Consider the following 12,952-nt stretch of genomic DNA (forward strand, 5'->3'; position numbering starts at 1 on the left):
CTACAGCCACTGCAGCTGTACAAACACACACACGCACACACACTCTGGAGGAGTGTGAGAAGAGAAACATCACCGGATACGCCATCGCAGAGTACACATACAGACGCACACACACACACACACACACACACACACACACACACACACACACACACACACACACACACACACACACACACACACACACACACACACACACACACACACACACACTCTGAGGACAGACGCTGGGAGACAAGAAGAAAGTACAGGGAGTGAAGATTTCATGGACAAACGGACATGAAACAAAACAAGGACAGCGTCTGGACAAGGGGAGCAAAACAACATTAATGCAGACACGGGGAAGAAACTGAGGAAGTGACAGATATAGGGGAGGGTCCAGGTGAGTCCCATGAGGCGCGTAACGATGGTGACAGGTGTGCGTAATGATGGGCCGCCTGGCGCCCTCGAGCGCTAAAGAGGCGTGACACACACACACACACACACACACACACACACACACACACACACACACACACACACACACACACACACACACAGGAAGCAGTATAAGACACAGAGGCTAAATGAGTGATATAGAGTAAAGCAGTCTTTTTAAAGGGTATCAGCTACTGCCTCTCACTGTGTCATACACATTTTACCCTGTCATACCCTGTTTTACCCTGTCATGGCCACACACACACACACACACACACACACATGCTGTGTCATGACCACACACACACACACGTTGTGTCATGACCACACTCCAGACTATAAAAGTGTAAGTACAACCAGACCTCCCAATTAACACCACTCTCTCATCTAGCTCCTCCCCCTCCTTTCTCTTCCCTTCATCTCTTTCTCTCATTCTCTCTTCTCCCCTTCCACATTCTGTTCTTCACATATGTCCCTCTCTTTCTCTCATTTCTCCCCCTCCTTCACTTTCTCTTTTCCCCCTGTATTTCACACAGTCTCTCAGCCACATCAGAGCTGGGCTCTTACCCACCTCTTTTTACTAGTGGATTTCACACTATTCTTTTATTTATTACTTTCTCTGTGTCTCTTTCTCGCAGTATGTTCCATAGGCCCTGGTCTCTCTGCTCTCTTTAATTGGTCAAGTGACTCTGCTGCACAGTAATTGCTGGTTTATTCCTGGTTTATTCGTGTTTGTAATAAACTGTTTTTAAAAGTGTTTTTCTCTCTTGCTCCACTAGTGTTCTAGAACGTTTATCTTCAGTCATCTCTCCTCTTCACAACCTCTCCTTATGTTACTTTTCCTTCCTTCTCTTTTTCCTTTCTTCTACTACATCCTCCTTTCCTCCATCTATCCTCTTGTGCGTTCTTCTCTATCTCCTCCCTCTCTTCTCCTCTCTCCCCTCTCCTCTCTCTCTCCTCCCTCTTTTCTCATCTCTCTCTCCTCCCTCTCTTCTCCTCTCCCCTCTCATCTCTCTCTCCTCCCTCTCTTCTCATCTCTCTCTCCTCCCTCTCTTCTCCTCTCCCCTCTCATCTCTCTCTCCTCCCTCTCTTCTCATCTCTCTCCTCCCTCTCTTATCCCTCTCCTCCCTCTCTTCTCCTCTCTCATCTCCACCCTTTTTCTCTCTCCCTCTCCTCTCCTCTCTCTCTCCTCCCTCTCTCCTCTCGTCTCTGGCTGGCTGTATAATTAGCAGGCTGTGCAGGGGAAACGTTTTTTTTAACCAGACCGTTTCTTGCGGGTTCACCACATACTTTATATTTAGCTTGGGCCAGAGTTACGCCTGAAAATGACTGAGTTCACTAACACTGGCTGCACTAGCATTGTGTGTGTGTGTGTGTGTGTGTGTGTGTGTGTGTGTGTGTGTGTGTGTGTGTGTGTGTGTGTGTGTGTGTGTGTGTGTGTGTGTGTGTGTGTGTGTGTGTGTGTGTGTGTGTGTGTGTGTGTGTGTGTGTGTGTGTGTGTGTGTGTGTGTGTGTGCTAGCAGACTCTACCCACTAAGTGTCCAGTGGTCAAAACAGGTCACCACCAGACAAACAGGGTGTGGTTATATGTGTGTGTGTGTGTATATGTGTTGTCGCTGCACATCCATTCGTGTTTAGGTTAGATTGTGTGTCATGGTAACACCAGTGATGTGGTAGAGCTGTACTTTAAAAGGAAATTACCAACTGTATTTAATGACTAAACTGGCTGACTGACTCTGACTGACTGTCTGACTGTCTGATTGACTGACTGACTGACTGACTGCCTGTCGGACTGACTGTCTGACTGACTGTCGGACTACCTGTCTGACTGATTATCGGACTGCCTATCTGACTGACTGTCTGACTGTTTGACTGCCTGTCGGACTTTCTGTCTGACTGACTGACTGTCTGTCTGACTCATATATGGTCAAGTCTGGCCTGATTACGCCTATGGTTATTTGTCATTTTAGGGGAATTTTCAGGGTCTGTGTCACTATCCGTATCGCACCCAATCTGTTTCATAAACAGTTCTTGGAAGCGATCACACACACACACGTCTTTGTCACTCTTCCTCTCACACCCAATTTCTGTTTTTCCCAACTGTGTTATTTAACTCTGAGGAGCACTACATGATATATTATCTTCTTCTAGCAGCTGTTCATTTTAGTTGTAGGGAAACTCTGTGTATACTAACAACTCTACCCTAATCTTACCTCTCTCTCTTTCTCTCCTCTATCCTCCCTCTCCCTCTCTCTTTTTCTTCTCTACCTTTCTGTCTTCCTTTTGTACCCACATTCCTTTGCTCCTCTCTTTCTCTGTTCTGTCTTTCCTGCTCACTCACTTGTTCTCTCATCTTATCACGTTTCAAGGTATTACCCAGGTGCAGACAGTGTTGAAGAAACAAAAGTTTATTCTTTCAACAGGGGCAGGCAAACGACAGGTCAAGGCAGGCAGGGGTCAATAATCCAGAGAGGGTGTAAGGGCGGGCTCATGGTCAGGTCAGGCAGGAAAGGTCGAAACCGGGAAACTAGAAAACAGGGGCTATAGCAAAGACAGGAGCAAGGGAAAACGCTGGTAGGTTTAAACAAACAAAACGAACTGGCACAGACAGACAGAAAACACAGGTATAAGTACCCAGGGGATAATGGGAAAGATGGGCGACATCTGGAGGGGGTGGAGACAAGCACAAAGACAGGTGAAACAGATCAGGGCGTGACACATACCTCTTTTTCTCTTTCTCTTCCCTCTCCTCTCCTTCTCCCACATTTCTCTCCCCTCTCTCTTTCTTCCTCCTCTCTCCCGCTCTCTCTGTAGTAGTCGAGGTCTGTGAAGCGCTTTACGTAGGGTGGACGATGAGTCAAATCAAATCAACGTCTCTTTGTCATGTGCGCCGAATACAACAGGTGTAGACCTTACAGTGAAATGCTTAATTACAAGCCCTAACCAACAGTGCAATTTTTAAGTACAAAATAGGTATTAGGTAAACAATAGATAAGTAAAGAAATACAAAATAAAAATAAAACAGTAAAATGTTAGTGAAAATAACAGTAGCGAGGCTATTTACAGGTGGTACCGGTACAGAATCAATGTGTGGGGGCACCGGTTAGTTGGGCTAATTGAGGTAATATGTACGTGAATGTATAGTTAAAGTGACTATGCATAGATAATAAACAGAGAGTAGTAACAGCATGGGGGGGACAATGCAAATATTCCGGGTAGCCATTTGATTACCTGTTCAGGAGTCTTATGGCTTGGGGGTAAAAGCTGTTGAGAAGCCTTTTGGTCCTATACTTGGTGCTCCGGTACCGCTTGCCAAGTGGTAGTAGAGAGAACAATCTATGACTGGGGTGGCTGGGGTCTTTGACAATTTTTAGGGCCTTCCTTTGACACCGCCTGGTATATAGGTCCTGGATGGCAGGAAGCTTGGCCCCAATGATGTACTGGACCATACGTACTACCCTCTGTACACTACCCACTTGAAGCTCTCCACCTGGTCCACTTTCTTATCCGTATCTTTTTGAAACTGCATTGTTGGTTTGGGGCTCGTAAGTAAGCATTTTACTGTAAGGTCTACACCTGTTGTATTTGGCGCATGTGACTAATAAAATGTGATTTGATTTTGATTTACAGCCCCGTCGATGAGAATGGGGGCGTGCTCTATCCTCCTTTTCCTGTAGTCCACAATCATCTCCTTTGTCTTGATTACGTTGAGAGATAGGTTGTTATTCTGGCACCACCCGGCCAGGTCTCTGACCTCCTCCCTATCGGCTGTCTCGTCATTGTCGGTGATCAGGCCTACCACTGTTGTGTCGTCTGCAAACTGAATGATGGTGTTGGAGTTGTGCCTAGCCATGCAGTCGTGGGTGAACAGGGAGTACAGGAGGGGACTGAGCACGCACCACTGAGGCTCCCCTGTGTTGAGGATCAGCGTGGCAGATGTGTTGCTACCTACCCTCACCACCTGGGGGCGGCCCGTCAGGAAGTCCAGGATCCAGTTGCAGAGGGAGGTGTTTAGTCCCAGGGTCCTTAGCTTAGTGATGAGCTTTGAGGGCACTATGGTGTTGAACGCTGAGCTGTAGTCGATGAATAGCATTCTCACGTATGTGTTCCTTTTGTCCAGGTGGGATAGGGCAGTGTGGAGTGCAATAGAGATTGCATCATCTGTAGATCTGTTTGAGCGGTATGCAAATTGAAGTGGGTCTAGGGTTTCTGGGATAATGGTGTTAATGTAAGACATTACCAGCCTTTCAAAGCACTTCATGGCTACAGACGTGAGTGCTACGGGTCTCTAGTCATTTAGGCAGGTTACCTTAGTGCTCTTGGGCACAGAGACTATGGTGATCTGCTTGAAGCATGTTGGTATTACAGACTCAATCAGGGACATGTTGAAAATGTCAGTGAGACACCTGCCAGTTGGTTAGCACATTCCCGGAGCACACTTCCTGGTAATCCGTCTGGCCCAGCGGCCTTGTGAATGTTGACCTGTTTAAAGGTCTTACTCACGTCGGCTACCGAGAGAGTGATCACACAGTCATCCGGAACAGCTGATGCTCTCATGCATGCCTCAGTGTTGCTTGCCTCGAGGCGAGCATTTTAGTGATTTAGCTCGTCTGGTAGGCTCGTGTCACTGGGCAGCTCGCGGCTGTGCTTCCGTTTGTAGTCTGTAATAGTTTGCAGGCCCTGCCACATCCGACGAGCGTCGATTCAATCGATTCAATCTTAGTCCTGTATTCTCACTTTGCTTTTTTGATGGTTCGTCTGAGGGTATAGCAGGATTTCTTATAAGCTTCCGGGTTAGAGTCCCGCACCTTGGTGGCGGCAGCTCTAACTTTTAGCTCAGTGTGAATGTTGCCTGTAATCCATGGCTTCTGGTTGGGGTATGTACGTACAGTCACTGTGGGGACGACGTCCTCGATGTACTTATTGATAAAGCCAGTGACTGATGTTGTGTGCTCCTCAAGGCCATCGGAAGAATCCCAGAACATATTCCAGTCTGTGCTAGCAAAACAGTCCTGTAGTTTAGCATCTGCTTCATCTGACCACTTTTTTATAGACAGAGTCACTGATGCTTCCAGCTTTCATTTTTGCCTGTAAGCAGGAATCAGGAGGATAGAATTATGGTCAGATTTGCCAAATGAAGGGCTTTGTACGTGTCTCTGTGTGTGGAGTAAAGGTGATCTAGAATTTATTTCCCTCTGTTGGCGCATTTAACATGCTGATAGAAATTAGGTAAAACAGATTTAAGTTTCTCTGCATTAAAGTCCCCGGCCACTAGGAACGCCGCCTCTGGGTGAGCGGTTCCCTGTTTGCTTATTTCCTTATACATCTGACTGAATGAGGTCTTAGTGCCAGCATCCGTCTGTGGTGGTAGATAAACAGCCATGAAAAAAATAGATGAAAACTCTCTTGGCAAATAGTGTGGTCTACAGCTTGTCATGAGATACTCTACATCAGGCAATAGTGTTTCAGATCCAACTCTAGAACAATATTTGTGTTTTATTGTGGTTTGGTTCAGGGCAACGGAAAGAGAATGTACATGTAAGCAGTTTGGGTCTTGAACCAGTATGTGCTGTTTTAACATGCTGACAACAGCACTATGATATTTACCTAATAAAGTTCTTTATATCTGTCTTTCTCCAGTACGGAGGCATTCAGCCCTGAGCGGGGGGCGAGGGAGGGGGCCACCAAGGTCATGATCGTGGTGACGGACGGAGAGTCACATGATGGGGAGGAGCTACCGGACGCTCTGGAGGAGTGTGAGAAGAGAAACATCACCAGATATGCCATCGCTGTGAGTACACACACACACACAGACGCGCACACACACACACAGAGACGCACACACACACACACACACACAGAGACGCATGCACGCACACGCACACTGTTTCATAGAGCACATGAATGCAGCATGCCTGCTACCCCACAAACCCGCTAACCAACAGTCTCACCAACCAACCCCACTCCTGAAATAGCTGTATTGAAACAGCTTTTCCACCATACCACCTCACATACCCTGCATAACGTGAGAGCTAGCCATCCTGCCCATTCAGCCTCAAACTGGCCTGAAATAATGCCTGTGGTCACTAACTGAACCCCTCTGGCTCCTTAAAATAACCCAGTGGGTAACAACAGCTATGTCTTCCTGCCCCACCCCAACCCCCCTAACACACACACGTACACACACCATCAATGTCTCGAGTGATGTGGTTTTGGTGGTGTGGTAGAACAGACTCCAGTGGCTGGGTAGTCTGAGACTCCTCCCCAGCCCACAATATAAACACTGGGACCATAGGATCCACAATATAAACACTGGGACCTGCAGTGCCACTGTCACCAGAGGAACCACAATATAAACACTGGGACCTGCAGAGCCACTGTCACCAGAGGAACCACAATTTAAACACTGGGACCTGCAGTGCCACTGTCACCAGAGGATCCACAATATAAACACTGGGACCTGCAGTGCCACTGTCACCAGAGGAACCACAATATAAACACTGGGACCTGCAGAGCCACTGTCACCAGAGGAACCACAATTTAAACACTGGGACCTGCAGTGCCACTGTCACCAGAGGAACCACAATTTAAACACGGGGACCTGCAGAGCCACTGTCACCAGAGGAACCACAATATAAACACGGGGACCTGCAGAACCACTGTCACCAGAGGAACCACAATATAAACACTGGGACCTGCAGAACCACTGTCACCAGAGGAACCACAATATAAACACTGGGACCTGCAGAGCCACTGTCACCAGAGGAACCACAATTTAAACACTGGGACCTGCAGAGCCACTGTCACCAGAGGAACCACAATATAAACACTGGGACCAGAGGATCCACAATATAAACACTGGGACACTTGAGTGGTTTGTTTGATCTGGCATAACTGGACAGGGGAAAGCAAGGGTTCTTGCGTTTTCATTTTCACCCATTAAAGCCTGTTCCATTAATGATAATGACTCATTTTCTAACAAGACTGAAGAGTCTAGATCCTTGTGGGGTTAAGTAGTGTTTTGCGTTGTAGGTAGCCAGACACAGATATTTATGAAGTGGTCAGATCACCTTATACTGTAGCCTATACAGACAACATGTGAAGGAGAGAGACGGGGGGACTGAGAGAGGGAAAGAGGGGGGACTGAGAGAGGGAAAGACGGGAGACTGAGAGAGAGAGAAATGGGGTGACTGAGAGAGAGAGAAACGGGGGGACTGAGAGAGGGAAAGACGGGGTACTGCGAAAGAGAGAGAGAGACGGGGGACAGAGAGAGAGACGGGGGGACTGAGAGAGAGAGAAACGGGGGGACTGAGAGAGAGAGAAACAGGGGGACTGAGAGAGAGAGAGAAATGGGGGGACTGAGAGAGAGAGAGAGAGACGGGGGGACTGAGAGAGAGAGAAACGGGGGGACTGAGAGAGAGACGGGGGGACTGAGAGAGAGACGGGGGGACTGAGAGAGAGAGAGAAACGGGGGGACTGAGAGAGAGAGAGAAACGGGGGGACTGAGAGAGAGAGAGAAACGGGGGGACTGAGAGAGGGAGAGAGAGAGAGAGACGGGGGGACTGAGAGAGAGAGAGAGAGAGAGAGAGAGAGAGAGAGATGGGCCTACAGCAGCACCTAGATCTTCTGCACAGATTCTGTCAGACCTGGGCCCTGACAGTACATCTTAGTAAGACAAAAAATAATGGTGTTCTAAAAAAGGTCCAGTTGCCAGGACCACGAATGCAAATTCCATCTAGACACCGTTGCCCTAGAGCACACAAAAAACTATACATACCTCAGCCTAAACACCAGCGCCACAGGTAACTTCCACAAAGCTGTGAACGATCTGAGAGACAAGGCAAGAAGGGCCTTCTATGTCATCAAAAGGAACATAAAATGTAACATACTAATTAGGATCTGGCAAAAAATACTTAAATCAGTTATAGGACCCATTGCCCTTTATGGTTGTGAGGTCTGGGGTCCGCTCACCAACCAAGAATTCACAAAATGGGACAAACACCAAATTGAGACTCTGCATGCAGAATTCTGCAAAAATATATTTTGTGTACAACATAAAACACCAAATAATGCATGCAGAGCAGAATTAGGCCGGTAACCGATAATTATCAAAATCCAGAAAAGAGCCGTTAAATTCTACAACCACCTAAAAGGAAGCGATTCCCAAACCTTCGTTAACAAAGCCATCACCTACAGAGAAATGAACCTGGAGAAGAGTCCACTAAGCAAGCTGGTCCTGGGGCTCTGTTCACAAATACAAACAGACCCCACAGAGCCCCAGGACAGCAACACAATTAGACCGAACCAAATCATGAGAAAACAAAACAATTATTACTTGCCACATTGGAAAGAATTAACAAAAAAACAGAGCAAACTAGAATGCTATTTGGTCCTAAACAGAGAGTACACAGTGGCAGAATACCTGACCACAGTGACTGACCTAGACCTAAGGAAAGCTTTGACTATGTCCAGACTCAGTGAGCATAGCATTTAGACAAACTCCCATATATGTTTGGTGAAATAGCACAGTGTGCAATCACAGCAGCAAGATTTTTGACCTGTTGCCACAAAAAAAGGGCAACCAGTGAAGAACAAACACCATTGTAAATACAACCAATATTTATGTTTATTTTCCCTGTAAACATGTTTCCCGCCAATAAAACCCCTTAAATTGAATTGAAGTGAGAGAGAGAGAGAGAGAATCTCCAGGGAGTCTTGGTGCTGAAACGTGGTTTCACTGTGACGGCTGCAATGTTTTGATGTTGTTGCTCTCTGTCCTGCTGCCAGTGTGTGTAGGACAGAAAACAGCCCTTTGGGGAGAGCAGAGCAACAAGCTCTCTAAAATAACAGCCTGTCGTGTTTTATACATCAGCCTGCCTGCCGACACAGAATTTACAGTCAACAAGGGGAGGGGTTAAAGGGTGTGTGTTTGTCTGTTTGCGAGTTTGTTTGTGTGCATGTGCCTGTGCATGTGTGTGTATATATGTGCAGTAGCTATACTGTATATTTTGAATACTTAACAAGCTACCTCCCGCTGTCTGTATTTCTGTCCTCTCGCTCCGTTCGTGACTCTGAGGACAAACCAGCAGCAGCTGGCAAGACCAACGGAATTTCTCTGCTTCATGTATTCATTTATAGTATAGGATTCCTTCACATTAAACCCTCCCTCCCTTCCTCCGTCTCTCCCTTCCTCCTTCCCTCTCTCCTTCCCTCCATCCCTCCCTCCCTTCTTCCATCCCTCCATCCGTCCCTCCCTCCCTCCCTCCCTCCTTCCCTCCCTCCCTCTGTCCCCTTTGAAAACAGAGAATTTCCTTAGTTAAGTTGGCAGCCAGTGACAGGGAAGGATTGTTGGGATTGGGTTTCTGGGGAGGAATGTGCTCCTTACTGCAGTGTTTAGGTTATTCTGTATTACAGATTACTAACTGTAGCTGTTACTATAGCCTCCTCACACTAGAGAGCCCTACCACACCAGTCATCTCTCTCCCCCCTGTCTGGACCAATTCTTTCATTTCACGGTTTGCTAGAGCAGTATTTCCCAAACATTTTAGCTGACTCCATTTTTAGAAACTTCCTTAGTTAGAACCCTATGGACAGTATCTGTTTTAAGACACCCCCTTAGTTAGAACCCTACGGACAGTATCTGTTTTAAGACACCCCCTTAGTTAGAACCCTATGGACAGTATCTGTTTTAAGACACCCCCTTAGTTAGAACCCTATGGACAGTATCTGTTTTAAGACACCCCCTTAGTTAGAACCCTACGGACAGTATCTGTTTTAAGACACCCCCTTAGTTAGAACCCTACGGACAGTATCTGTTTTAAGACACCCCCTTAGTTAGAACCCTACGGACAGTATCTGTTTTAAGACACCCCCTTAGTTAGAACCCTACGGACAGTATCTGTTTTAAGATACCCCCTTAGTTAGAACCCTACGGACAGTATCTGTTTTAAGACACCCCCTTAGTTAGAACCCTACGGACAGTATCTGTTTTAAGACACCCCCTTAGTTAGAATCCTACGTACATTATCTGTTGTTTTTCTCTTTTAAGGGCTTACACTCTGCACATCTGGCTGTCTCTCTGTGGTTGTCCTTGATTCAGGTTATGTCCTCTACTGTACTGTATGGGGTTGGTGTTGGCAGCTCTCTCTCTGTCCTCTCAGATTGTCCTGACTCAGTAATAGCTCTCCCTCTATATAAATGTTCTCTGTCCCTGTGAAACATGGAGGAGTTATTGGCGGAAGACGTAGAGAAATGTCTGTTAATGTTATCTCTCGCTCTACCTTTCACTTTTTCTGTTCCTTACATTTAACCCCTTCTTTCTCTCCCTTTTGTATTTCTACCCTTCCCTTTACCCCTCTTCTTTCTCTCTTCCCCCTCTCTCTTCCTCTCTCTTTCCCTTTCTCCCTCCCCCTTATCTCTCCCCCCTCTCTTTCCTCATCCCTTTCTCTCTCCCTCCCCTTTATCTCCCCCCTCTCTTTCCTCATCCATTTCTCTCTTCCTCCCCTTTATCTCTCCCCCTCTTTCCTCATCCCTTTCTCTCTCCCTCCCCTTTATCTCTCCCCCCTCTCTTTCCTCATCCCTTTCTCTCTTCCTCCCCTTTATCTCTCCCCCCTCTCTTTTCTCATCCCTTTCTCTCTCCCTCCCCCTTTATCTCTCTCCCCTCTCTTTCCTCATCCCTTTCTCTTTTCTCATCCCTTTCTCTCTCCCTCCCCCTTTATCTCTCTCCCCTCTCTTTCCTCATCCCTTTCTCTCCCTCCCCCTTTCTCTCCCCCCTCTTTCCTCATCCCTTTCTCTCTCCCTCCCCTTTATCTCTCCCCCTCTCTTTCCTCATCCATTTCTCTCTCCCTCCCCCTTTATCTCTCCCCCCTCTCTTTTCTCATCCCTTTCTCTTTTCTCATCCCTTTCTCTCTCCCTCCAGGTATTGGGTCACTACATCCGCAGGCAGCAGGACCCAGAGACATTTATCAGTGAGATCAAGTACATCGCCAGCGACCCTGACGACAAATACTTCTTCAACGTGACTGATGAGGCGGCGCTCAACGACATCGTAGATGCACTAGGAGACCGCATCTTCACTCTAGAGGGTGAGACGGAGAGAGGGAGAGTAAGGGGGAGGAGAGGAGAGGTGGGAGGGAGGGAGGGAGGGAGGGAGGGAGGGAGGGAGGGAGGGAGGGAGGGAGGGAGGGAGGGAGGGAGGGAGGGAGGGAGGGAGGGAGGGAGGGAGGTGAAAGTGCGGGAAAGAGAAAGGAGGGGAAAGGGTGTCTGTGTTCTGGAGACAGGGAGGGACTGCTTTCTTATTTAGCCAGGGAGAAAGTTAGTAGAGAGAGGGATGTTACTCTCTTTCAATTGAGAAAGAGGCAAAAAAGTGGGAACAGTGCCACATTTAATCCTAGATGGAATGAAAGAGGAAGGGATGGATAGATGCCACTACCTTGAAAAGGAAAGAAGGGCGGGAGCAGCTATCACAACACTTACAGGAACAAGGGAGGAAGACTGAGAAATGATGCCACCCTGAAGTCTGTAGGGAGCAAGGGAGGAAGGGAGAGGAGGAAATGAGAGGAGGATGAGGGATGTAGATTCTGTATACCACCTGGGTTCTTGAGTGAGGAGGGAGAAAGAGGGCACTAACCTGTGGCATCTAGATAGTGGCAGATAGGGGAGGGGAAGGAAGAGAGGGAATTTATGGAGAAAATGTGAAAGGGGGATAAAAATAAAAAAGAACAGTATTTGAATTGAGAGTGAGTGTTCATATGTCATAGTGGGCAGCACAGGATGCCACATCTAGTCCCATCACGGTATTCATGTGTCAGCCACCTGGCACTGGCAGAACAAACATTAATCAAACATTCAACTAAACTTCCTTTGAGAGTTAGGGTTAGGGTAACCCTGTTCCGCTTTCACCTCAGCAGAGGTCCCATTAGCCCCTCACTCAGTCACTGAACACCCACACCACACAGATATGTGGTTGGGCACAGAAACATGAGAGGGTGAGACTCATGGCTTTAATAAAATGAAATAACATGAAATAATAGCTTGGAGACAAAGAGATCTGCTCAACTAGATTTTTGTGTTGGATACTACTGAAAATGTGCTAGAAAGGTTTGTTAAACGTTGTTTTGATGTTTCTGTTTCATCACAGGGACGCTGGGGTACAACGAGAGCTCCTTCAAGTTTGAGATGTCCCAGATCGGCTTCTCCACACACGTTCTCGATGTGAGTCCACCATGTGTGTGTGTGTGCGTGTCATGTCATTGACTTGAATTTCTGATCTTTCATTGTACTGTATGTTTATCCCCCCTCCCCCCTCTCCCATGCGTGTGTTCCAGGATGGGATCCTGTTTGGGATGGTGGGGGCGTATGACTGGGATGGAGGGGTGCTGAAGGAGGGCGCTGAGGGCCGCATCATGCCCACCAGAGAGGCCTTTGAGTCTGAGTTCCCCCAGGAGCTCAAGAACCACGCTGCCTATCTGGGTGACTTAACTTACTTACGTTACGCTATGTACACTTTACATTACACCGTTTTACACATAATACT

The 12,952-nt window shown here is 47.4% G+C and overlaps 1 protein-coding gene across 1 annotated transcript in view; it reads left to right on the forward strand.

Moving 5' to 3' along the window:
• LOC106605814 (integrin alpha-10) overlaps positions 1 to 12,952 on the forward strand; it is a 47,362-nt gene that overhangs the window by 22,984 nt on the left and 11,426 nt on the right. The window contains exons 8-11 of the mRNA XM_045718883.2: positions 6,058 to 6,208; positions 11,336 to 11,501; positions 12,557 to 12,630; positions 12,744 to 12,888. Of these exons, the coding sequence (XP_045574839.1) occupies positions 6,058 to 6,208; positions 11,336 to 11,501; positions 12,557 to 12,630; positions 12,744 to 12,888 (536 nt within the window). The remainder of the gene's footprint in view (positions 1 to 6,057; positions 6,209 to 11,335; positions 11,502 to 12,556; positions 12,631 to 12,743; positions 12,889 to 12,952) is intronic.

Source organism: Salmo salar, chromosome 05 (genome assembly GCF_965601325.2).
Source record: "Salmo salar chromosome 05, fSalSal1, whole genome shotgun sequence".
In the NCBI taxonomy this organism is placed as follows: Eukaryota; Metazoa; Chordata; class Actinopteri; order Salmoniformes; family Salmonidae; genus Salmo; species Salmo salar.